Source organism: Hippichthys cyanospilos, chromosome 4 (assembly GCF_059441005.1).
Source record: "Hippichthys cyanospilos isolate Australia breed blue-spotted pipefish chromosome 4, RoL_Hcya_1.0, whole genome shotgun sequence".
In the NCBI taxonomy this organism is placed as follows: domain Eukaryota; kingdom Metazoa; phylum Chordata; class Actinopteri; order Syngnathiformes; family Syngnathidae; genus Hippichthys; species Hippichthys cyanospilos.
This window is the reverse complement of record NC_142372.1, coordinates 16,095,755-16,118,708: the sequence shown is the minus strand read 5'-3', so window position 1 is coordinate 16,118,708 and position 22,954 is coordinate 16,095,755. Positions and strand designations below refer to the sequence as shown.

The window sequence follows — 22,954 nt, the reverse complement described above, 5'->3', positions numbered from 1 at the left end:
TAATGAGTATTACTAAAATATAAAAGTTTACATTTCAAATTTACATGGCATATATAATCAATATGGTGATTGTGGGAGGGGGTTTCCTCTTCATTTCATCCATCAAAGTCAACGGGTTACGTCTGAGCAGATGAGTGTTGAAAATGGCCAGTCGTGTCCCCCTCTGGGGATTAGGTGGTAACATTCCATGCAGCCTTTGAAGGCTGCTCATATAATCTGCTCTAATCTGAGCAGGACATCACCAGATGAGCGACAACTGCTGAGAATACCGGATATACTGTTCAAGAGAATGCTTGCGGGGCTGTTTTGAGTTTGGCAACATGTCTATCACAACCTGTCAGAAAGTTACTTTGATATCATGCTCCGTGCTCTGTGTTTCTCTCTTCCTGCCTCGGATGCTTTTGCCCACAGCCAAAAAGGAGATGGGACAAGCACAGGGTGAGGCGATTCATCACGTCATCTTCCATCCACCTTTAGTCTTGTTGTTGTTACTGCTGCTGCTGCTGCTGCTGCCAGCTGTTCCATTAGACAACAGTGTGCTTGGTCTGATTACATACGGCATTATATTATAGTTATGAAAAGCACTATAGAAAAATGGATGGATTCGTCGTCTTAGTCTTGTTGAAGTTGTTGTTTTTTAACAAATGATCCATCAATGATCTTGAATAATGTCTTTGATGCTCAATTTGGATTGGTACCGTCCAAAAAGTATTGTCTCCTAATTTTAACATATATTTTACATGCAATGAAAGTTGAGCATTATTATGACATTTTGGACACCTGTATAAAATGTGCACATGCATGTATACATGTTGCGGTCAATGAATGTATATATGTAAATCATACTACATTCGTATAAACATGTCATGATATTCATTACATTTTATTTCATATTTACTCACAATGTTAACACATACCGATTAGACTTTAGACTGACGAGATGATAGTAATTGCACAGTTAAAGTGTAATATTACTGAACACATGTTGTCCTGTGTAGTTGGCCCTGGTTTCCATCCCCCAGGGATGCATCAGATGTTGTTGTCCGATGACCCGGAGCAGTGGAGTGTGGACCCGTTCCACTCCATGACACACAGCGTTGAGGCCTCTGCCAAAGTCAAGAGCATTGGGCGTGGCAAAAAATACAACTTGATGGCTCAAGTCATACCCATATATGGATTTGGGATTCTTCTTTATATCCTTTATATAATCTACAAGGTAATTATTATTACCATTTTTATTTTTGTTGTTGCTTCACAGCAATGCTAAACTAGAATTCCTGTCGACAGTTGACGTGCAAGGACAAGAATTCTAAATCAGGAAAATTCCGCAAAACTATCAGCATGACGCAGACTACGAGTAAGTACAGTACTTCTAAAATTTCTAGGTGTAACTATAATTGTTCTAGTTAGGTGGTACAGCGGATGTAAAAGGTAAACACAACCCCTGTTGAAATGCCAGGTTTCGTAATCTTGAAAATATGGCTGGAGATGTGGTTCTATTCATAATTAAGTAATCATGTTGAATGTAAAGTAGCGGTCAACTCGGCAAATGCCTTCCACAGAGCAGAAGAGATTTTATAGTAACAATAACTGCTAATTGGAACTGTTTCCATATAAAGAAAAACAGCCCCATACCATTGAACAATGTGACCCCCCCAATGCAATGAAAGCATTCCACAACCCATAGAAGTTATGAACATTATATAGGGATAATTGAAGGTATTTTGAATAATGGCATGTTTGTGTGCTGATTGCTTTTCAGCACTGGTTAATTCTGAACACAATAGCCACATGCCATTTAATGCTCGAATAATAAGGTGTGTAATAACATTATCTCAGTTGTTTGTTTTTGCTTCACGATTTGAACAGAGCACATTGCTTTGAACTTATTCATACAAGTTATAACTGTATGTATAATAAAATGGTGGAAAAAAGTGTAAATATTTGTTCTTGATCTCCTTTTTTAATCACAAAACCTGAGCATTTAAACAGGGGTGTGTACATTAATAAACACTATAACCTTTACTGGCACAACTGAACATCTGGCATACAGAAGCTGGTGGTCTCTTTTTGGGACAATGTAGCAAAATAAAATTAATGTTTCATACATTTTTTTTGATGATATCCTTGTAGTTTCTCTTGTTTTAATATTTCAATACATCAGAGCCATTGCTTGTGTTTGTTTTAGCAATGGACGATGAGCTTTCTAGACTTCAGGAGAGACTACTTCAATCAGAAAGGATCATGGCGAGGATTGTCTCAGGAAATACGCATGCTTCTGGGAGGTGAGTTTGATTATATGCGGCACACTCCACAAAAATAAATCCATGTTAAAACAAACCACTTAAATCATTTCATGGGAATTGAATGAAAGAAAATGTAAAAACGAAAATGCAGCTGTTGAACAGTGAGAGTCAATACAGACTAATAGCGTGTCACTATAAAAAGCTTGGCAGCCATCTGTCGCCATAGAAAGTCAAGAGACTCAGTGTGAGGAATTTTTTCATCCCTATGCTGCCCCGCAGTGGAAAACGGAGGAAAAGTAAGTCGACTCCAACAAAGAAAGAAGAGAAACTCCTCAGGCAGCTGAGGCAGATTGCCCAGCTGATGCAAGAGGGCCGCGTGGAGGGTGCCTCCCCGGAGATGGAGGCAGAGGAAGTCCCTTACACTGCTGATTGGGAAGGTATGTCTCTCAAGCCACTTGTCACTAAGTTTTACATGAGTTTTTTTTTTTCTTTCCTCCTGTCCCTCAGTGCTTGTTCATGTACAATTCAGTTGGGTTTGTACAGGGCCTTGTGACGTATGAGTGGTTAGTGAATCCCCATCAAATAAAGAACCCACAAAACAACCCATATGATTGGGTTGTTTTAAAACTTTAGCATTTAAATATCGAAAAAAGCATTTTTTTTTACCTGTTTGTTGACTCTCGAGGGGGATGTCCTGCAGGTTTCGGATGTTTTCGTCCTTTAACTCACCTGATTTAAATAATCAGCGCATAAGCAAACTCATCGGCAGCCATGATTATTCGATTGAGTTTGAAGGATGAAATCATCCAAATCATGCAGGATAGCGGCCCTCGAGGATCGGAGTTGACCAACACTGCATTACGGGGATAAAGATTAAAAAAGCAGATTTACAGTAATATTCTCTGAAAAATCAACACTTTTTATAGGTTACCCAGAGGAAACCTATCCTGAGTATGATGTTTCGGATTACAAATGTGAAGTTGAACGTGCGGCCTCAGAGGAGCCCATCACCCAGCCCACTGCGGAGGCCCTGGCAGAGCGAATGGAGCAAGAAGAGGAAGAAGTTGTACCAAGGAAACTATCCATAGTGCAAGAGGAGGATGAAGATGAGGAGGAAGGTGAGGGTGTGGAAGATGTGGAGGAAGACAGTGAGGAGGAGGAAGATGATGACGAGATAGAAGAAGAGGACCTAGAGGAGGAGGAGCAGGAGGAAGCAGAAGCTGAGAGAAGACTTTTGCTGGTGCCACTTGCATCCCAGGCTGGTGCACAGCATGAGAGATTAGGTCTGCAAGTATACAATGAGCTACAAGGTCAAAAGGAAGGACGGAAGCATATTAGTTTCAATGACCACAGAGATGTATTTCACTACCCTAAAGAGGATACCTACGAAGAGGAGATGGAGAAGACGGAGATGGAGGAAGAAGGAGATAAGAAAGATGATGTGGATGAAGATGATGGTACAGAAGTGGAAGAGGAGGAGGAAGTAGATGAGGAAGATCCAGAGACAGAGGCGGAGAGACTCCAGTTTAGTAGTGCAGATTGTCCCAACCCTGAGGAGGAAGCGGAACAGGAGGAGGCAGCAGAAAGTTGGCCAATGTTAACTTTTGCAGAGGGTGACAGTAAAGCCCACATAGACATTCCCAAAGAGGTCAGTGGGCTGAGGATGCGTAACAGGAGGGAGACATGAATTATTTCCCTTCAAGTTAATCTGAGCTCTCTGCAGTTATTCACTTGTAAATTGCTACACAAGAAAATTAAAATAAAATCGGACATAACTTTTGAATCGCAGTTCAACTGCATCAGACAGACAGACAGAGATAGATAGATAGATAGATAGATAGATAGATAGATAGATAGATAGATAGATAGATAGATAGATAGATAGATAGATAGATAGATAGATAGATAGATAGATAGATAGATAGATAGATAGACAGAGAGAGAGAGAGAGCGAGATAGACAGATAGACAGATAGATAGATAGATAGATAGATAGATAGATAGATAGATAGATAGATAGATAGATAGATAGATAGATAGATAGATAGATAGATAGATAGATAGATAGATAGATAGATAGATAGATAGATAGATAGATAGACAGACACAGATACTGTATACTTGTATTATTTGGGGACATTGTCAATCAAGATATGACAACTATTTAGCATCCCCAGCATCTCCAAAGTTAGAATCAGTCAGTCTATTTAGAAAGGGACAAGTAGTTCTGGTGCTGTTTGGTGACATGGTGTGCACCACACTAAAGATGGACCAGGTAAAGCAAAGGAGAAAGCTGTCTAAGGAGATTAAATAATGATAGACAAGCACATTAAAAGCTTTAAGGCCATTTTCAAGAAGTTTGACTGTGACTACAGTTGCACATTATTCAGAAATGTACGACCCTCTGGACTGAAGCCAACTTCCCTAGATGTGGCCTCTGTGAACTTTCATTAACAGGCTCTTGTTGAGGCTGAGAGAACAAGTTCAAGGTCATAATTAAATGTTGGAGCCAGCACTTAGTCTCTAATACAGAAGATAAATGGTTGCCACTTGATGTCTTATCAATCTTTTCATCTGGAACAGTAACACAATGCATTTAAATAAATGTTAAAAAAACAGCTTAAGACTTTCATTTTTAGAAATGTTTAAGTAAGACTGTAAAGATTAATTTGATTAATTACAAATGTTCATTAATCCCCATTTTTGACAGCACCATCCTTAATTTTCTTTCCAATACTTTAGCCAACAAGATCCACATTCTCAACTTGGGAGGACAATAAGCCAACGCGATCCTAAAAAGATTTCTTTTGGCTTACTTTAAGATGGCTTAAGATGGGTCTTCGTGCCACTTTCTTTCCTGGGTCCAAAAGATGTACATTTATGTGATATGTAATTATATTGTTAATACTGCGTGCAAACAATTTTAAATCTAAAACAGTTGCATACATTTACTTATCAAAACTGTTTTCTTAAATCAACTGTTTTCCTTTTTATCAGATGGTGAGACTTAAAAAAAAAACAAAATACAAAAATATAAAAATTTAAAAATCTTTAAATTTCTAAAGCTTTACCTGACATGTTTCCGTTCATCTTCTGCCTTGTGCCTGAGTGTTTTTTTTAAGTCTCATTGTCTGATAAGAAGGAGAACAACAGTTGATTCCACATACATAATGAAGATTGTTGAATTGATGTTTTCTTAAATGAAACGAAACTAGCCTGCAGGTGCAGTTAACATTTTAACGGTTAAAGTCATTAAGCCTTTCTCAGATAGAGCACACCTGTTTCAATCAACAATCATTCATGAGTCTGCATCTCTCATCTTTTCAACCATCATACATCTTATATGCTGTCACATAGTCTATAATGTACTACATTTCAACAAAGATACTATATGGTGCCGCTTAGGAGGCGCAGTTGCAAAAAAAAAAAAAAAAACAATCCTGATGCCTTGTGAAGTTTGTCTGACGGAGCTTTGTTTTTACTTCATATTGAATATATCGTCAAAAAACACAATTTCAAGACAATCGAGTAAAATCTGTGGTTTTTTAAAGAGACCTCAATGAAGGTATTTTGTTTTGGCGTAGAACCATTACTGAAACTAAATTCTTCATTATATTACGCCATAGCTTAAGGATATATTGTGAGCAACTCACATATTTTAAGGGGACAAAGCTAAACATAGTGAAGTTTTATTTGTTCACATTTGTCATATTCAAAAGTGTCTATACCATCACATAAGTCATACATACGGCATTCACTGTACATCATCACAAGCACAAAAACAGAAAGTAAGAGAAGCAGGGGATTCCGAAAAGCAGACGTCACAGCAAAGTATCAACAGTTTGGAAATAGAAATTTCAAAGTTAGAACACAATTAAGTACAAGAATAGCACATTTGATAAAGATTCCCTAGTGAGCCGCAGTAACAATTGTTAACAGAGATTGTTCTTTGCCTTCGTTATGATTTTTTTGCGAGGATGATAAAAGTACAAAATGTTGAGAAAGAATGTCAGTCAGTAAGGAGCATTTGCACTAAACGTCTCTATTGAAACGTTATAGATGACGAACATACGCAACTGTCACATATATATAAAAATAGTCCACAAACGTGAAGACACAATATGCGAGTGTTGAGGCTGCAACATATCCATGTCCTCTGTTACAAGTTTATTTCAGACATAATACTAAGAACGATGTAATATCTGTAACGTGGCCTAATGACAATAAGCTCTAACCAAGTTATAACGGAACTGATTCTTGTATTTGGGCTTTTCATTTTTGATGTCCGATCGTTAGAAGCAGCCCTCCACAGGTCTACTCGTTCAGCGACCGCTGTGCATGTTAGCAAGAAGAGCAAAAGAGCGCACTTTACAGCCAAAGCGCCACACCGCAGTTAGTGTTCAAAGGCACGAGAAACGATTTACAGCTATATCTCATCCACTACTGGCTTCAAATTAAAGTGCACCATTATTTGATACATTCACATATGTGACCCAGTGACACGATTTTGTATGGTACACAGCACAGTGTAACATGCCTTTGCCCCGCCCAGGTCCAATTGTTTTGTGTGGATGCTTCGTCTTTGATGTGCTTGCAGCTCCATGGAGCCAATACTGTCCAAAGAACAACAAAACATGTCATAAATACATAAATAACAAAATAAATAGCTTTTGACATGCATGTTATTTTGAATCTAGGAACTGTATAAGGATTCATGCTTTTTTTTTTTTTAACCTTTGATTATTTTCATGACAGATACATAAAATGTAGCCAACTCCAAAAATGTACAAATATGCAATTAGTCACATTAGTCACAATGTTAAACCGTTCTAGCTAGCACATAAAAGGAATGGCGGTTCCTTCAAATGTACACATACCCCAAAATGTTTACAAAAAAAATTTCATTTTTTTAAGAGTGGATTCCTTTGTGCTTGATGTCCTTTACCGAGCATCTCTTCCCTTGCACGCTCACGCACCCAAGCACACACACGCACACACACAGAATGCGAGGCCCACAACGTATTTTGTGATATGCAGGGTGTTTAGAAGATTGGACCGGCCCCAGCGTTACATGAACAGCCCTTGACGAGACCACACATGGACCAGATGGCCTTTAGGCTGCCGTCTATTCGCAGGCTAGCTTGCTGTCAAAGCTGGAGAGGGCGATGGCAAAGGCTTGAAGGGCACACATTGGGTAGTTATAGTCCATGGTGAAGACATCTTCTGCCACGCGACCAAACTGCATCACAATGTAGTCCGCTGAAATGACGAATAAACATACTGTAGGTAATAAGAACTTGAAACGCTGATAAAATCAAGGTTGTGAGCCGCCATCGTTATAGGTCATAACATCAAAAAACACGTAAAAATGAAGATAAGCTTATTATTCTTTACATAAAATATATACTGTACATTTAACTTTTGTCCAGTGACACTCGAGAAAAGTAAAAAAATCGACCAAAATTGAGTTAAAAAGCCGGCTTTCCCGATCCCGATCATTTGACTGGAAATCGAGGCCCACGCATCATATACAGCAGATTTGAAAATGATTTTTTTTAAAGGACTACAAAGCAATAAAATATTCCAGCGGTAGACAGCCTTTGCCAAAATATTGCCCAAAAAATGAACATGTTGTATTCAACGCAATGTCACAACACCGCCAGAAACTGCGGAAGCGGTGTGGGATCGTTTTGTTAGTTGTCGTGGGAAGCTAACGTGAAGCTAGCTTCATGTTATACTGTCGGTAATGTAGAAAAAAACATTCATAAGGAAAGTGGAGACAATGCAATGAATGCAAATTGTGCATTTTGCGTGGCGGAGGCAATTGAACCAATTGAATGCACCACCTGTAAAACTGATTCTACCTCCAAAAAACAAATTATTGAAATGTTTTACTTTTTGTTTTACGTTTTAAAATACTGCTGTATTAGTCACATAAAAGGTCTCATGTTGGGATAGTTATGGTTAAATCAATAAATGTAAAAACTGTATTGTGAAAACACTATTTGGTCCCTCCTCAATACATTGTCGCGCTAATGGATCAAGACTCCGTATCAGCAGAACTTCAAAATCAGTTAAAAAAAACGTGATTGAGTTAGTTACCAAATACACCACGGTTCACTTTTACATGATCACTCTTTAACTCCTCAGGTACATGAAACTCACGGTCGTTGTCGTGAATGATTTGGAAATTTTTGACAGAGGCCTGAGTGACTCTGCCGTGGAAATTGAGCACATACGATTGCGTATCATCATTCCACACTGGAGTTTTGTTATGAAGTTCGATCACACTCTCTGTGTTCTTATTCTGCCACCTTGCCAGCAATGACTCATGGTCCTAGAATAGAAAGAGAAGCGTCAGTCAAAAAGCTCATCTCATTAAACCAGTGTCTATGTTTTTAAATTTGGCACGATCAACCTGTGTGGCTAGTAAGAAACGTACATTTCGTGGGCGAATTGACACTCTCTCATGGTCCATGTTCATTCCTGGGATGATAACGCTCATTTTACGTGGTCCCTTAAACCCCAAGACATTGGTTTCCTACATTTGAAACATGCAAGTATTAGGCAGCATTTTAACACCAAACATATAACCACATATCATCTCATATTGGTGGGAATTAAAAGTGTTTTCAGTTGTTACGTTTTGTTAGTATTTTAGCATGGACAGATGTCTGTGCTCTACTGAATGCCATTCTAACTGTCAAATCTTGTCCAGCAGCATTATTTGGCTGTATGAAATCTGAAAGCGTGATAATTTTCCGTCAGAAGAGTCAAAAAAAAAAAAAAAAAAAATGGGACTCACATAGCAAATGGCTGCGAGCTCTTGGCGCATACTGCTGTCTTCAAGGCTGGTGGTGGTCTTCATAGGGTTCAGACCACTGTCATATACAGTGAACTTGGTCCCCATGAGGTTCGACCTGCAATCCAATTAAACAAGTTCCTGACTGCGTCTAAAGGCAAATGCATTTCATCTGACGTACTGAAGACCTTCGCAATCCATCCCTCAAGAGGCTTACGGTTGTCAATTTGTTCAGGGCTTGGACCATCAATAGCATGGGCGCTTATTCATTTTCCTTGTACACTATGTATAGAGCAGCGCAATATGACAAGCTATCACACAAGAAATACATGAATCATCATAATGATGACATTGCGCTTGATGTCATAAAGTGCTTTATTCAAAGCATTTAGATTGAATGGCTACAACAAGGACTGACTGTTTTATTATATGCACTGTTGGGGTGTCTGTTGCCATGACTGATGTTGCGACGTGCGGGCTTTGAAAGGACAAAATGTGAAAACGCAAAATGGAATGACCTTGAACCCAACTGGCCTGGATAAAGCATGAGAGGGACGAGAATGACGCCGAACCAGCAGGAGAACGTCCACTTCCGGCTTCAAATGGCTTTGTTGTAACTAGCGATCCCTTCCAAAGACCACTTCCTCCAGCTTGAGGTAAGCTTGCGATTACACGGTGCACATGCGTGAAATAGTGCAAGGCAGTTGGGTGACAGTATGAGAATCATCTTCAAATGAAATGTCATAATGATGATATGAAAGAAGGGAACGACATTATGTGATATCGCATTGTTTGAGGGGCGGAGCTAAAGTCTTTGTCACTGCTGCACTTCCTCAGACATTTTGTTGCTGGAGATCCAGCACTGTAGGCAGCCTTTTAAAACTGAATGCAAATGTAAATTCCTAGCGATGTTAACTATTCAAAGGTGACATACATGCCAAAAGCTTTCAGCAAATGTCTTACGAAGTAATGGCTTACAATTTCTGGTTATTTTAGCCAAATGGACGGACAAGGAGACGGAGACCACAATGGTCCAAATCGTAAGTACTTGATGAACAGGGTTTATATTTCCATTTGTTAGACACTGTGACCGACAAGCTTCAATTGTTTTACAGGCCACCATATTCACATTCCAACAGAAGACCAACCACCGAATGGAGATAACAATGACATGGAATTTATCTTCCTCTTGCATTTTATCATATATCATCACATGCGGGTCTTCAGACAAAACCAAATTGGCTTTGTCAATGAAAACATTGTGAACGTCCATATAGAAAACCATATTGATCGTATAAACCATATCATTGAAGAAAACGAAGATGAATTGGACGACGATTTTGCAGGACAGGCTCAGATGGTAGTCGACCAGGAAGAAGAAGAGGAAGTAGAAGAGGAAGATGAACCTCAACCAGGGACATCGAGAGATGACATTGAGCAAAAAGAGGAAACAAGAATAAGGAAACGTTCCAGGTGGTGGCACGAGTTTGACAACACTTCTGACAGCAGCGGGGACCTCGATAACGATGAAGAACCACCGTTGGGTAGATCCGATGGACGGTCAACGGATCGATTGGATTCAGAAGATAGCAAATCACATCCGAGCGTCCATGAACTCGTTAAAAAGTATAGTGACATGGCTGAGGAAGGAGGCGCGTCAACAATTAAGGAAGATCTCAGTAGGCAAGAAGCAAAGAAAAACTCTCGGCCCGGAACTTCGGCAATGCTCTTGACATATGAAGCAGGACATCAGTTTGAGACGAAAAGTAAGAAATATTTCCCTTGGTGGCACGGGGTTGAGGATAACAGCTCGGACAGTGGCAACGACTTGGACGTCGAAGAAAATCTGCCGCCTGATTCTCAGACAAAGTCAAGAGATGACTTGAAAACAGGAGAAGAAAAGGGAGGGAATGACTCAAGAATGCAAGACGAGATCTCACCGATGCCTAATTGTGTCCATCAGCTGCCACGTAGCATTCGAGATGCTGAGCTGACTGAGGAGGGTCAAGCTTCCATGGGAGACGGGAATCATAGCGCACAAGAGGGAAGAGCTTCCGCAGAGGGCAACGCTTTGAATGAGCTCAATGCGATGGATACGACAGAGAGGTGGACAGAAAACAATGGCTAAAGAAGACAGACTGAGGAAAAGGAGTTTTGCTAATTAATGACCGTCGACCAAATATTGAAGCTGCTACCGGACTCAAAAGAATTGCTTGAATGAGATCAGGGCTTGGAAAGCAGAGTTAATGACGTCTGTAGCACAGGGTAGCACCCTGATGAAGAAATGAGTTCAGAGCGGGACTCGAATCATTTCAGATTGAAAAAGGCCAGCCCCGGTAGCACTCAAGTGCTATCCGGCAAAGGGCTGGGCTACCACTGGCAGTCCACGTGAGCGGTTGTGTTCGGGTCTTGACCTTTATCCATTGTATATCAATGTTTTATGTGTCAGTCACCTTTGCAGCAACCTAATTGACAGAAAATGGTCACACATTTTTGTGATTTCAACTGTAGCCTTTTATTGGGCAGCAAACCCTATTTTTTAAGTGAATCGGGTGTTCCGAATAAATCCTGCATGTTTCACAATGAGGCAGAATGCTTTCGGTGAAGTACTATCCAGGGATTAAAAAAAAAAAAAAAAAAGATATTCGTAAAGGTCTCTCTGTCATCGTCTCAGAATTGTAAGGTACCATTAAAAATTGTCTAGGGCTGAAGGACTCTGCAATATTTTCTCAATGGCTCGCAATGGTTTCTCACTCGTCACCAACCCCTGCAGCTTTATTGCAATTAGATACTTCAAGACAAAATATAGTTTTGCTATGCAGAGGAGCATTTTTTTTTTAAACCATAAAAACGCGACAATTGAACAAATATATAAACACTCTTTATTTCTTAAACTCACATTGTGGATGTAAGACAACTATTTTATTGTCAAACATTTTTAGTCAGGCAATTTCTAACATATACATTTAATTCTAAATTAATTCTAAAGTCTGAATTGTAGGGCTTGTTATCAAAGCTAGAAAAAAAAAAACTAGGAATTTTTCAAATCAAAACTCAGATTGTTTTGTCAACATGAATAACATTAACAATATTTTAAATATTTACTCCACTAAATCTTTCAGTGCCTGCTGATTTTAGACCCTCCTTTACCCTAACACTCAAAAAACTTCTGAAACAAAAATATAAGTACCTGGGATTGGATGAGTTGGGACAATTTTACCCTCGGCCACTCCTCCCGGCGGACCTACACCTTATCGTACCGTAATCTATTTCTCAGGTCCGGTTCTGTGTAGCTGTGTCGCCTTGTGGTCTCCAGACTGTACTTAAACTGTCTGCCGTATGTTCTGGTCTTTCATGATTCCATCAATCTTGAGTTATCTTACCATCTACAATGGCTTCTGTCTTTCCTCATCATCTATTCATGAAGACGATACTTGTAAAAAGTAGGTCTTATTCATCGGCAAAAAGGCAATAATTTTGTACTTAGGAGCAACTCGGAAAAGCGGCCAAAGATGGCTGATGTTGCGTAGGTAGCGATGAGCTTGCCCGGACTGATTCTTTCCTGGCGTAGGTGACATGGGGGCATTGCACCACACGTACATGTGTCCAGCCCAGCAAAGCTTTTTTTGGGGAACGTCTCCTGTGACTGGAAAAACGAAAGCCTTTCTGATTCTCAGTTTTGCAATTATTTCTCTTCAGGCAGAAAGTATGAATTTATGTGATATCATGAAGGGATTCATAATTTCAAATTCTTCATTTGTTGGCCCAGAACCTCGTATGTCACAATTTAATGCATTACATATTTTATTCACAGCTCTATACTATTCATCCGTTCACACATGTGGATCTCAGGGTTCAAAAATGGTCAGCTCTCTGACATTGCAATGTCAATGGGTGAGCAAATACACTTTTTAGTGGATTCCTGAAAAGCGAAGAAGAGTTTGGCATAACAAGGAATCTGCCCCATGCCAGTAATATGGACAATGAGCAATGATAACCACAGCAGGAATGTGGATGAATTGTATGCTGGAAGTTAAAATCAAGAGATGAATGTTGAGAAATGATAATCCACATTTGAAAGGTGGATGAATTGTCTGCCAAAATGAAAAACATGAAATGGGGATGCTGCTTGATGAAATGCTATATAGGATGTGGGGCTAAGCAGTTCACATGATGGACAGATGCTGAATACATATGAATGTATAAAACATGACGTTGGAGCACTCATGGTTTTGCTAGCTTTGGCGCAGCTAGGATCATTCCTGTGTTATAAGATCTTAAACTATTAGTGCTTGCACAAAAACTTTCAGGCTTCTGCAAGAAAGCAAAATAAATGTCAGAAAAGTGAGCTGTGTTGATTGTGTGCACACTCGAGCAATGGCATTGTCTGATGTGCTTATTTTTACTTCCCCTTTGAAAACTTTACATTTTTTCAATTATGTTACATGACTTCCAGTTTAGAATAATGCTGGAAAAAGTATGACTGTCTCATTTTTAATATCACAAAAACCTGGCATTTGAACAGGGAGGTGCATTTTGTTTTCAATCTTTTTTGTATCATTTTTCCATTGTTCCGATTCATTTTTTCTACATACGTATGTATCCCATAACCTGAGATGACACGACCTCTCCATCTCCAGGTCAAGCCCCATTTACTTATTCGTGGGTCTCTTGTTTCCATTTTGTTACAAATGTCAATTCTATAGTCAGAATGTTCAGGCTTTGGGTACTGTTATCCCCAGTTTTACAATGGCACATAACAACCCACACCAGATTTACCTCAGTTTACCAATGAAGCTTTCTCCACCCCGGGACAGATCAGTGGGATCAATGGAGATGAGATAATTGGAGGTTTTACTCTTTTTTCTCTTCCTGCCTGCCAACAGAAATACCTGCGACAAAACAAAGTACAATAAGAGCAATCATTTTCGGAACGTTCTAACATGCGTACATTGACGTTGCGAGCGGATCACCTTCTTGCCATCCTCTCGCTCCAAGTGAAGATAGTAGGTGGGATACATGCCTCTGTCCATGCCTTTCTTATCCCTGGTGATTCGGCATTTCACTCGGACCCCCTGCGGCGCGGGCCGCAACGAAAACTCTTCGAGGTCTTCCACATCAATGGCGGGTTCAGTGACTGGCGGAGTTGGCGCTGATGCAACCTCCTGGGGAGAGGAAAACATCAAGGGTGAGCGATGCATTAGTATAATTCTCGGAAAATGACGCGGCGACACTAATGCTCTCAGAGCATACTTTTACCTTGCATGACTTCTTGCTGGTGGCAGAGCCTGGTCTTGTGTTGTTGTTGAGCTGGGAGGAAGTGGAACTAATTTCATCGTCGTCGTCTTCCTCCTCATCAAAATTCATACTGCTGGATATGCCTTCTCGGAAAACAAAAGGAAATACGGTGTTACCCACTGCCAATTTCCCAAACGGCAACTCTCATGTGAGTTCTTTTCTGCGACACGAGAAACAAGCTGGACCTTTTTTGAGCATGGTCACCCGCAGATCCTGCTTGCTCTGTGACGGCGTGCAGCTCATGACCGGTTCGCCCTCTCCATCCTCTGATGAGGGGTGACCCACCGTTAATATTTGTATCTGACCGTCCTCTGACTGGCAGGCCAGGCTGTCCATCCCTGCTGAGCCACAAAAGACAAACTGCACCTGAAGTCGACTGCAAAATTGCGCAGATAAAAATGGGGGTGATTAACTACACTGGGGATGGGGGAATGGAGTCATGTGACATGCCTCGAGTGAGACTTGAGTCATCAGTTTTAGTCTTGCTTGTCAAACCTATAAACGACTCGGCTTTGGTGGTCATGAGCCTCAAATTGACCCGAAACATCATTTTTCGGCATGTTAGACACAATGTGACACTTGGTTTGCTTTTGAATGTGAAGTAGGTTTGGTCATAACTTTGCTGTCTGCTGTAACAGTCTGCCCTCTTCCAGATGCCCACATCTCCGCCCTCCGATTTTCTCATCCAATCACAAAGCATGATTTAGAGGGAGGCAGGCATCCTAATGTTTCCTCTAAGGACCACAGACAGAAAAATCAAAGGATGCAAAGGCCTCTCATCAAATGTTTGTTTTAACTTCATCAAACACACTAAATCAATCAATAAGCAATCGTGTATTGTTTTCAGAAAAACATATTACCTCAACAGCTTTCTATTAGGCAAATACTTTAGCATTTTACAAGATTCCAGGGACGTTGAGACCTTCTGAGCCCCCAGAAAATATCTGCCGCAGTCATTCGTTGACCTTTTTAAGCAATTTGGACTTCATCACAGAGCAGAAAGTGGATGACATCATGCTTCCTTGTAAAAAGGTACCACAAGTTATTATGTTATTAAGTTATTATGTGATGAAGAGAAGTTCTTGTTTAACTGTAAATAGTTAGAAAACCTTGACAGCTCAACAGTTGTTTTCAATATACTATGCAGGCCGCTAGAAAATGTACTGCGTGCCACAAATGCCCCCTGGGCCATAGTTTTGATACCGATGGACTAGCTGCAGTGTTTACTGCCTTGCAAGGTGTCAGAACTTGTAGGCCTCAACACCATTACAGATGCCGCTACATGGTCATTACAATAAAACACAATTTTAAACTTGCAATCCTAGCTGCAACAAGTTAGGCCAACTGTTTTAACGGTTATGCCGATGTCATTAGTTATAGCTTTTATTTTATGTTTTCATGTAATATTACATCACTCTAATAAAGAGGACAACTGTCAAGGAGGTACTATCTTATATTTATATACATTTGAAGATTTATTTGTATTTTCTTTTTAACCAAACCTTTGAGTTGTTTATTTACTGAGGTTCAAGTTTTCCTCTGTGTAGTGTACAGTGTTTTATTCTGTTCCGTTAGATTTGTCTCGCGATTGGACCTTTGGCCCTGTCTGTCAAACCAACAAGCCTGTGGATCGGTCATCATGCGTCTGACTGGCTGTTCGTCATCGGGCTGACCTTTGTGCTTCCCTCTCCTCTCCTTCTTGTCACTGCCTGTCTGAGGAGTGGAGCTGGCAGACGCTCTTCCCTTTTTTGCTGAGCGAGGCGGCTGCGGGTCTGTTTTCACCTTCATTTCCTCTTGCTTGGCTTCTTGCACTGAACACAGATGGAGCCAAAGGCACATCTCAGGCAGATGCATGAAAAAGTACGGTCGTGGGAATCAAATCCTTGTCAGGGACCTTCTCAGACCTGAACTTTTTAATAAAAGTTTTAACCACTGTTAAACGTTGGAACACTGCTTGGAAGTCAAACTCTACTTTGAAATCTGAATTCAAGATCAAATCCAAACTTTAAAACCCTAATGCTTCATTTAAAACCTACTGTGAAACCTAGAACCTAATTTTAACCCTACTTTGAATCCCTTTCCTATGTTCACTGAGGGCCAAGTAAACATGCTAACCCTGTACTTTTTCTCCATTATTTTTAACGAAATTCAAACAACTTTATTGTCTTGGTTCAATAAACTGTTACATGTATGGATATAGTAAGAGGTTACTGCGTAATTGTGAAATACGTACTTTAAACAAAATAAGTGATCATTAAAATCACATCATCACACTTACAAAATGACATTGTGTGTATTATGATATATACAAATAAACATATTTAGTGAAAAGATTTTAGTGTCTGTATATCAAGGGTTCTCAAACCTTTTGGAGTCAGGGACCCTTTTCGGAAAGCAAATTTTCCAAACACCGATGTGTGAGGAAACAAAACAAAACATAAAATATCTTTCAAGCCGAACATAAGTGCCTTTTTTATTCACCAACAGATTAAATTTGACAAAAAGTATATTTGCCACTTGAACTTACAAAATAAAAATTTCAAATTGCCTGCCTCCTCATTACAAATGGGTCAATTTCCCCCAAACAGGTTTCTGCCAATTGTTTAGTCAAAACAGTCAGAAATGCATTTTGGTCATCCATCGTTGTTTTCATTCAATAAATCTAAATTTGACGTAGTCCTCTTTGTGTTTTCTTGGTTTTGACAGCTTTTCTTTTGTCTTTTTCCTCACTAGATGAAGTGTGGAAGTTCTTGCAAATGCATCCATAACTAAGTAGATAGCAGAGACCTCTGCTCTTTGAAGAATACATGGACTATGAGGGTCTATTTAACACATTTCAAAATTTTGACATTTTCTAAAATATATAAAACTGGTTTAACTACTTGCTTTAGTTAAGAGTCATAAATACATTCAAAATTTAATTTAAAATAAATTGAAATGAACACAAATATATATATATATATATATATATATATATATATATGATGTGTATGATGTTGATGTTGTATGATGTTGGGTCTTCTCGTTTCATATATGGACTTCAGAAATTAGAAAATTAGCGACTCGCTAATGATGGCCACATTTTCCCTGTGATCAATGTACAGTAACAGCACGCCATCCATTAAATGAAAAAATAAAATAGTTGTCAGAGGATTCTAAATTTACAGGGAGCTGCCAAGATTATTTCCTTTCTGCAGAATATTAATGTGCGTGTGACATTTTGCCAATGTACTTTTTCCCGGTCCAGCAAGAAGAGTGACAGCTCATGAACCTGAGCTCAGAGGCCATCAGAGGTGGAAATTGGATTTGTGCTCTGATTTCTGTGTGTCGGGCACAGGCAGTTTCCCTGCAGACACTCACCAAAGAACACTTTAGGTCTCAATTGGGCAAAATAGTTGAGTGGAGTAAAGTGAAAACCACTTAGAGGGAAAAACACTTTGACAAAACAAAATACATGACAATAATTTCCTATTGTTAACTCTTGATTGCAGCTAGTACTATTTGATCAGATGAGAATTTAGTTGGGTTTTTTTCATCTCAGTCTTGGGACAGCTTTGTTGTTTTTGACAGCCATTTCTGCAGTAATATCCCCCCTTTAAATTAGTAAATAAAAAAATAAAATAAAAAAGAATTAGCTCAGTTTTATTGAAGATGTATAAAGGTGGCAGGTGCACAATGCATTTTTATTGAGTGAATGGAAAAACTGCTATAAAAGAGTGGCAAGGCATCTCTGTTCTATTAAACAAGACCAGACTTGTCTAAATAAGGTTTTTTCTCCCAGTTCCACATCAGCGACAAGAGTCAATAAAATCCTACATAACCCCAATACAGTGGGTCCTCAGGTTTATGGTTTATTGGAGCTAAATGACTGCAATGAAATTATTTTTCTATGAGAAACGCTGCTTTAGGTTTCATACAATGAAATACTGCTTTGGATTTCATACAATGCAGTTTAGTCAGACTTTCTGTAATGGTGTAAACATAAAAACCCATAGTTCCAAAAGATAGCCCAAGACAGTCCATTAGTATCGGTTTCACGTTAAAAACACAAACTATTCCCAATTATTGGTCACTAACCATGGTAGATGGTGCTGCTGTTACTGCTGAGGTAGGATTCCACCAAAGGAGCCTGCTCCTCACTTTGTTTGGTGCGGCGGGTGCGAGAGCGTCCATCCACATTGGATTGGACCATCAGTGGTTCTTGACGCTTCTTCTTCTGCTTCTGTTCAAGGAGCACTCGCTGCACATGGTGGAAACATATAATACACAATATTAGTCACATACTGTAACTGTAGTGATATGAATGCCGATTTAGACTGGGTTTCAATGCACCCGGTAGTAATATGTTTTTAGACGGGCGACATCTTGCTCAAACTGCCTGCACGTGAGCTTGGATACAACCGTTCATCTGGACTGTCATCTACGTGTAAATCTTTCAACCTGAGTTCATCAAATATTCAAAGTTTCTTTTAATGGCGATTTCAGGCAGGCAAGAGCAGGACAGAGCTCCAGGTATGTCGTCATTGTCAGGTTGGCTGTATTTTATGTTAGAGAGGCTACATTTACTTGCTGGATAGACTAAAGTAAATTACACGCTAACGTGAAACATTCATCCAATTCATGATGGTCTTCATAACTAAGCCTATTGACCCATGGGGCTGTAATTTTCTTTGAAATCTTTTCCAGGGGAGGAGAACGCCATCTTAAGGTGTAGGTCCAGTACAATTTATAAACTATTTTCATTCTCAACACTGTTAATTCTCTCAATGAGAAAAAATGTTTGATAGTAACTGCTGCCTTACCAGTTCACAAGAGAGCGAGAACTCTGCTTTTATGATAACAGGTCATTAAAAAATCTCTGTGATCATACACTTTGTTCAGCACAGCGAGGATAAACCAGATCAGTCATAAGGAACTTTCATCTGTCAGTAGAACACCACAGAGACCAGCTGACCTTTTATGGCCCCACGCCGGCACCGCAGGAGGTGGTGTCAAGATAAAAGAGCTGTTTTATTGGATGATGTCAGTGTCAATGTGTTCCCCTACTTCAGTAATTCACAACCAGGGTGTGGAAGCACCCTGGTGTGCCTTGAGAGATCCGAAGTGGGACCCATGGAAAAGCATCAGAAAATCAGAAACAGAAAATTCAGGAAAATCAGAAAATTATCAATTAATTATAAATGTACCTCTGCTAATATAGCTAGGCCAGGGATAGGCAACTTCCCTCATGTGCCATACAGTATATGGCCCACACTCTGAGTGGCCCCTCAATTAATATTGCCATTGCCCTCCGCTTATCTTTTTCCTCCCAAAAAATTGGGAGGGAAATTCAACTTCCTTCTGCTACAGTTGGAGCCCCGCACACAAGTGGTTTGGCATCAAGTGATTTTGCCCAATAGTGAACACCCATTTTTGTGGAAAACACATACCAGAGTTCTCATCGGTGTTTTTGAAAGAAAGTGGTTTTCTGATTTCAGTTTTCATTTCAATGGCCATCGATTCAATGCGGATATTGACTATTTGCGATTGGCATGGTCCCTTTCACAAATAGGTGGCTTTTGATTTGTGCCTGTTCCTGCTATTATGCTGCATTCCAGAAAGAGGGGGTAATCAGATTCGGAGTTTTTCAAAACACCCACCCTCCTGGAATACAGCATTGTATTGCTCCATAATATGCGAGTAGGCCTAATAATTTGGGGATTTGGAATGACAGGCAGAACAAATATAGTACTTGTGTGAGTTCAATTTGGTGGAAAAATGCTCAAGGTGAGTTCTTCCACTTGATGTTGGTGCGCTCTTCAGCAGTTTTTTGCCATCCTTGAATTGTAATGTTTTCGCACAAGAGCCCTTTGCGCCGGAAAAAAAAAAAATGAATGTAGCAATTTTTTTTGATTGAGCAAACCCTTTGTTGATGAAGGCTGGATCTTTTATACATGTGATTCATTGAGCATGAAAATTTATGAAGCTACTGTGATGTAAGTGGGTTAAAACAAAAAAATCACAACAGATATATCTGAAAAATCGGCTGAAAATAAGGCATATTTGTCAGCACTGATTTCAAATTAAAGCTAGTTCTCTAATTACATTTTATTGGTCGTTGGTTGTCAGTTATCAAGTTCTTCTATGTGATGGATTTGTTTTTCTTGTCTTTATTATTGTTTTTGTGATATTACTTATTCTAACCTGTCAGGGGCTGCAGAAGGAAAGCAACCATTTGCACATGTATATATGTAAATGTTCATTAATATGCATTGCCCCTTCTGAATAAATAAATGACCAAATATGCACATATGTTGTCCATATGGTGTTTTTGTCATATGGTTAGGAAGTTTGTGGTTCATGTGATTAATGTTCCCCTCTCTCATAGCGCTGAGGAAAGATTGTGTTCCCCTCCGTTATTAAACTGGTAATCTATGATCAAGAACTTGCATTATGAAGGACAGATCAAATTAGACGGTCTTCCACTAGATGGCAGAAGGTACAATTAATTTGTGTATGTACTGGTTACTATTCATCTATGTTAACAAAATGATTCATTTGAGTGTATCAGCATTCACGTTCAATTTAGTTAGTCAAGTTGAGATGAAATCTTCGTTATTTCAATATTTCTGTTTAGTGGGGTGTCGTGAGAGTTGTGTTTTTTTCTGCTGAGAGGTTTACCTGTCGGTCAAGCTTCTGCTGCCGGAGGTTGGTGCCCTCATCATCTAAAGTGCTGCAAAGAGGAAACTCAAGATTAGGATAAAATAGAGAAAAATGTTAACATTTTGTTAAGGCCAACAATTATTTGCAGACGGAGTATAAATGTTAGATCCATAGATCCTCTTAAATGAATAGCATTTCATTGAGTTGAATTTGAACTCTTCTTACTTTAAGAAATGCCTAAATCAAATTCATCGGCAACTTCAATTAACTGACCTATTCCATATCCAGTATTGGGAAACACACTAGCTTATACGCGCTGCTCTAAAAGCTTGGCTCATTACCTACGCTAGGTTGCCATGGCAACAAGTGCTGCTGCAGAATAAGTTCAATTCAGAGGATGACATCAAACCCTATTAATAGGGGCACTGCTGACCAGCCAGACAAATGAATAAGTACAATTATTACCATGACGGCAGCCTACGACTCATTTATTTTTGGCATGTAGTTAGTTCATCCGTTTTCTGTACCACTTTGGAATGTGGGAGGATGCAGCTTAAATAAACAGAAAGGAACGAACTATGAAGCTGGATCCTTTTGACTGTGAGGAAGACCTAATCACAAGAGGCTAAATGAGTCATACAAAGGGCTGCCATTACATTACTATCAGTCATTATCTTTAACACAGTATCACTCACATACCATGCTGTTTGTCACGCCCAACTTGTGAAGCGCAAACGCTTGCTGCCAATGATGTCACTGCCAATGATGTCACTGCCATTACTATTTTTCATTCATATGACATTGTAATTAGAAATTACCTTTTCTGACTGCTCATTAATGGATTATTCCTCCTGTCAACATGTATACAGAGCTGTGCATTATAAAGGTTTCGACTTGCGCTCCGCTTGTTTTTTCCGCATTAATTCGCTAGCTAAGCAGCCACTCTGAGTGAAGAGTGTTCCGACGACCTCAACCCGATTCGACATTCTGAATCGGCCGAAAACCTTTTTCTGACCTCCCGTGACAAACGCCTACGTTCCAACCGTGGAGAGAGGGACGGAGGGACAGGCGGACGGGCAGACGAACAACGTGACGGCTTTTATTTTTACTGCTGTGACTGTCCATTTTGTAGAGTGTTTGGAATTGCAGCAGAATAAGTTCCTTATTTGCCAAATTTATTCGCAGCCATAAATTAATCTGGTTACAGTAAAGTAATTTATTAACAGTAAAAGTGTTTTGCATCCAGCATTTCAGTCCCAAGTTGTTTGACCTAGTTGAAATCTCACATTGTCCTGTCAGTTCTTGATTGTCATCAAAGTTTTACCTGTACATCTGCGTCACTTTTGGCCTTGGCAAAGATCGATAAACCATGACAAAATGTTTTACTTTACAAGTATTACATACATTTTTTGTCGATACTCTATATATAGTATACAAGTACAAATTAACATGTTTTTTCATCCCGTCATCAGATGGGCGATCGGCTATCAGTTATTTTAAACTTTCTGACCAAAAATTCTGATTGTGTAAAGTCTAGTGTTGGTATAGAATAGAATTAATTAGAATAGAAGGCCGTTATTGTCTTTGCACAACTGGTATGCAGCAAAATCGGAAGCACTGCTCCGTTAGGTGCATCATAGAAAGTAATACAATATGAACAATAAAATAGGACAGCACAAACTGTTACTCAATCGAAGTATTGTGGTACTTATCCACAGATAAAGTGACTTTGCATTGCTCATGAAGAGAAGTGTGAATACTTCTCATAAAAGTGCATTCGCAGTGATTATATCCAGTTTATTAGTTTTTTTGTGTTTGATTTTATTTGTTTTACTTACTACATTTTTATATAGTGTTTTGTTCATGGGTATGTTATGATCTGATTTCATTGCTTTGCTGTCCGCCTCTTGGCATCGACTGTACAGTATATGGAGGTACAAACCCTGTTTAAGGAAACAATCAAAAGG

At 39.5% G+C, this 22,954-nt stretch overlaps 3 protein-coding genes across 5 annotated transcripts in view; 2 read left to right on the top strand and 1 right to left on the bottom strand.

Annotated features, from left to right (window-relative positions):
- The first annotated feature begins 239 nt into the window (after positions 1-239).
- ric3a (RIC3 acetylcholine receptor chaperone a) lies at positions 240-5,256 on the top strand. The gene is made up of 6 exons (XM_088413516.1): positions 240-438; positions 999-1,216; positions 1,288-1,357; positions 2,189-2,285; positions 2,526-2,683; positions 3,173-5,256. Exons 1-6 carry the CDS (start codon positions 321-323, stop codon positions 3,931-3,933), a joined length of 1,422 nt encoding a protein of 473 aa, XP_088269642.1. The 5' UTR covers positions 240-320; the 3' UTR covers positions 3,934-5,256.
- A 662-nt stretch (positions 5,257-5,918) lies between these two features.
- The window catches only part of tub (TUB bipartite transcription factor), a 41,109-nt gene continuing 24,073 nt past the window's right edge, over positions 5,919-22,954 (bottom strand). For both annotated transcript variants that reach the window (XM_088412945.1, XM_088412946.1), the window contains exons 2-12: positions 21,006-21,057; positions 18,423-18,585; positions 16,019-16,156; positions 14,531-14,683; positions 14,307-14,428; positions 14,021-14,212; positions 13,827-13,939; positions 9,051-9,165; positions 8,688-8,786; positions 8,411-8,582; positions 5,919-7,504 (exon numbers count right to left, since the gene is read on the bottom strand). In XM_088412945.1, coding sequence (XP_088269071.1) covers positions 7,371-7,504; positions 8,411-8,582; positions 8,688-8,786; positions 9,051-9,165; positions 13,827-13,939; positions 14,021-14,212; positions 14,307-14,428; positions 14,531-14,683; positions 16,019-16,156; positions 18,423-18,585; positions 21,006-21,057 — 1,453 coding nt within the window. In that variant the 3' untranslated portion in view covers positions 5,919-7,370. The remainder of the gene's footprint in view (positions 7,505-8,410; positions 8,583-8,687; positions 8,787-9,050; positions 9,166-13,826; positions 13,940-14,020; positions 14,213-14,306; positions 14,429-14,530; positions 14,684-16,018; positions 16,157-18,422; positions 18,586-21,005; positions 21,058-22,954) is intronic.
- On the top strand, positions 8,362-13,556 carry LOC148424794 (uncharacterized). Of its 2 annotated transcripts, XM_088412947.1 has the most exons (3): positions 8,366-9,703; positions 10,044-10,087; positions 10,163-13,555. In XM_088412947.1, the coding sequence occupies exons 2-3, from the start codon at positions 10,048-10,050 to the stop codon at positions 11,173-11,175; spliced, it is 1,053 nt and encodes a 350-aa protein (XP_088269073.1). In that variant the 5' UTR covers positions 8,366-9,703; positions 10,044-10,047; the 3' UTR covers positions 11,176-13,555. The 2 variants fall into 2 exon arrangements, with proteins under 2 accessions (XP_088269074.1, XP_088269073.1); XM_088412948.1 differs by having other exon boundaries at positions 8,362-10,087; positions 10,163-13,556.

Bases quoted from the DNA above. Each gene is read 5' to 3' on its own strand.
- ric3a (XM_088413516.1), top strand. From the start codon at position 321: ATGTCTATCACAACCTGTCAGAAAGTTACTTTGATATCATGCTCCGTG. The intron at 1,217-1,287 runs GTAATTATTATT...TCCTGTCGACAG, and splicing joins TCCTTTATATAATCTACAAG to TTGACGTGCAAGGACAAGAA. The intron at 1,358-2,188 runs GTAAGTACAGTA...TGTTTGTTTTAG, and splicing joins CAGCATGACGCAGACTACGA to CAATGGACGATGAGCTTTCT.
- LOC148424794 (XM_088412948.1), top strand. From the start codon at position 10,048: ATGGACGGACAAGGAGACGGAGACCACAATGGTCCAAATC. The intron at 10,088-10,162 runs GTAAGTACTTGA...ATTGTTTTACAG, and splicing joins AGACCACAATGGTCCAAATC to GCCACCATATTCACATTCCA.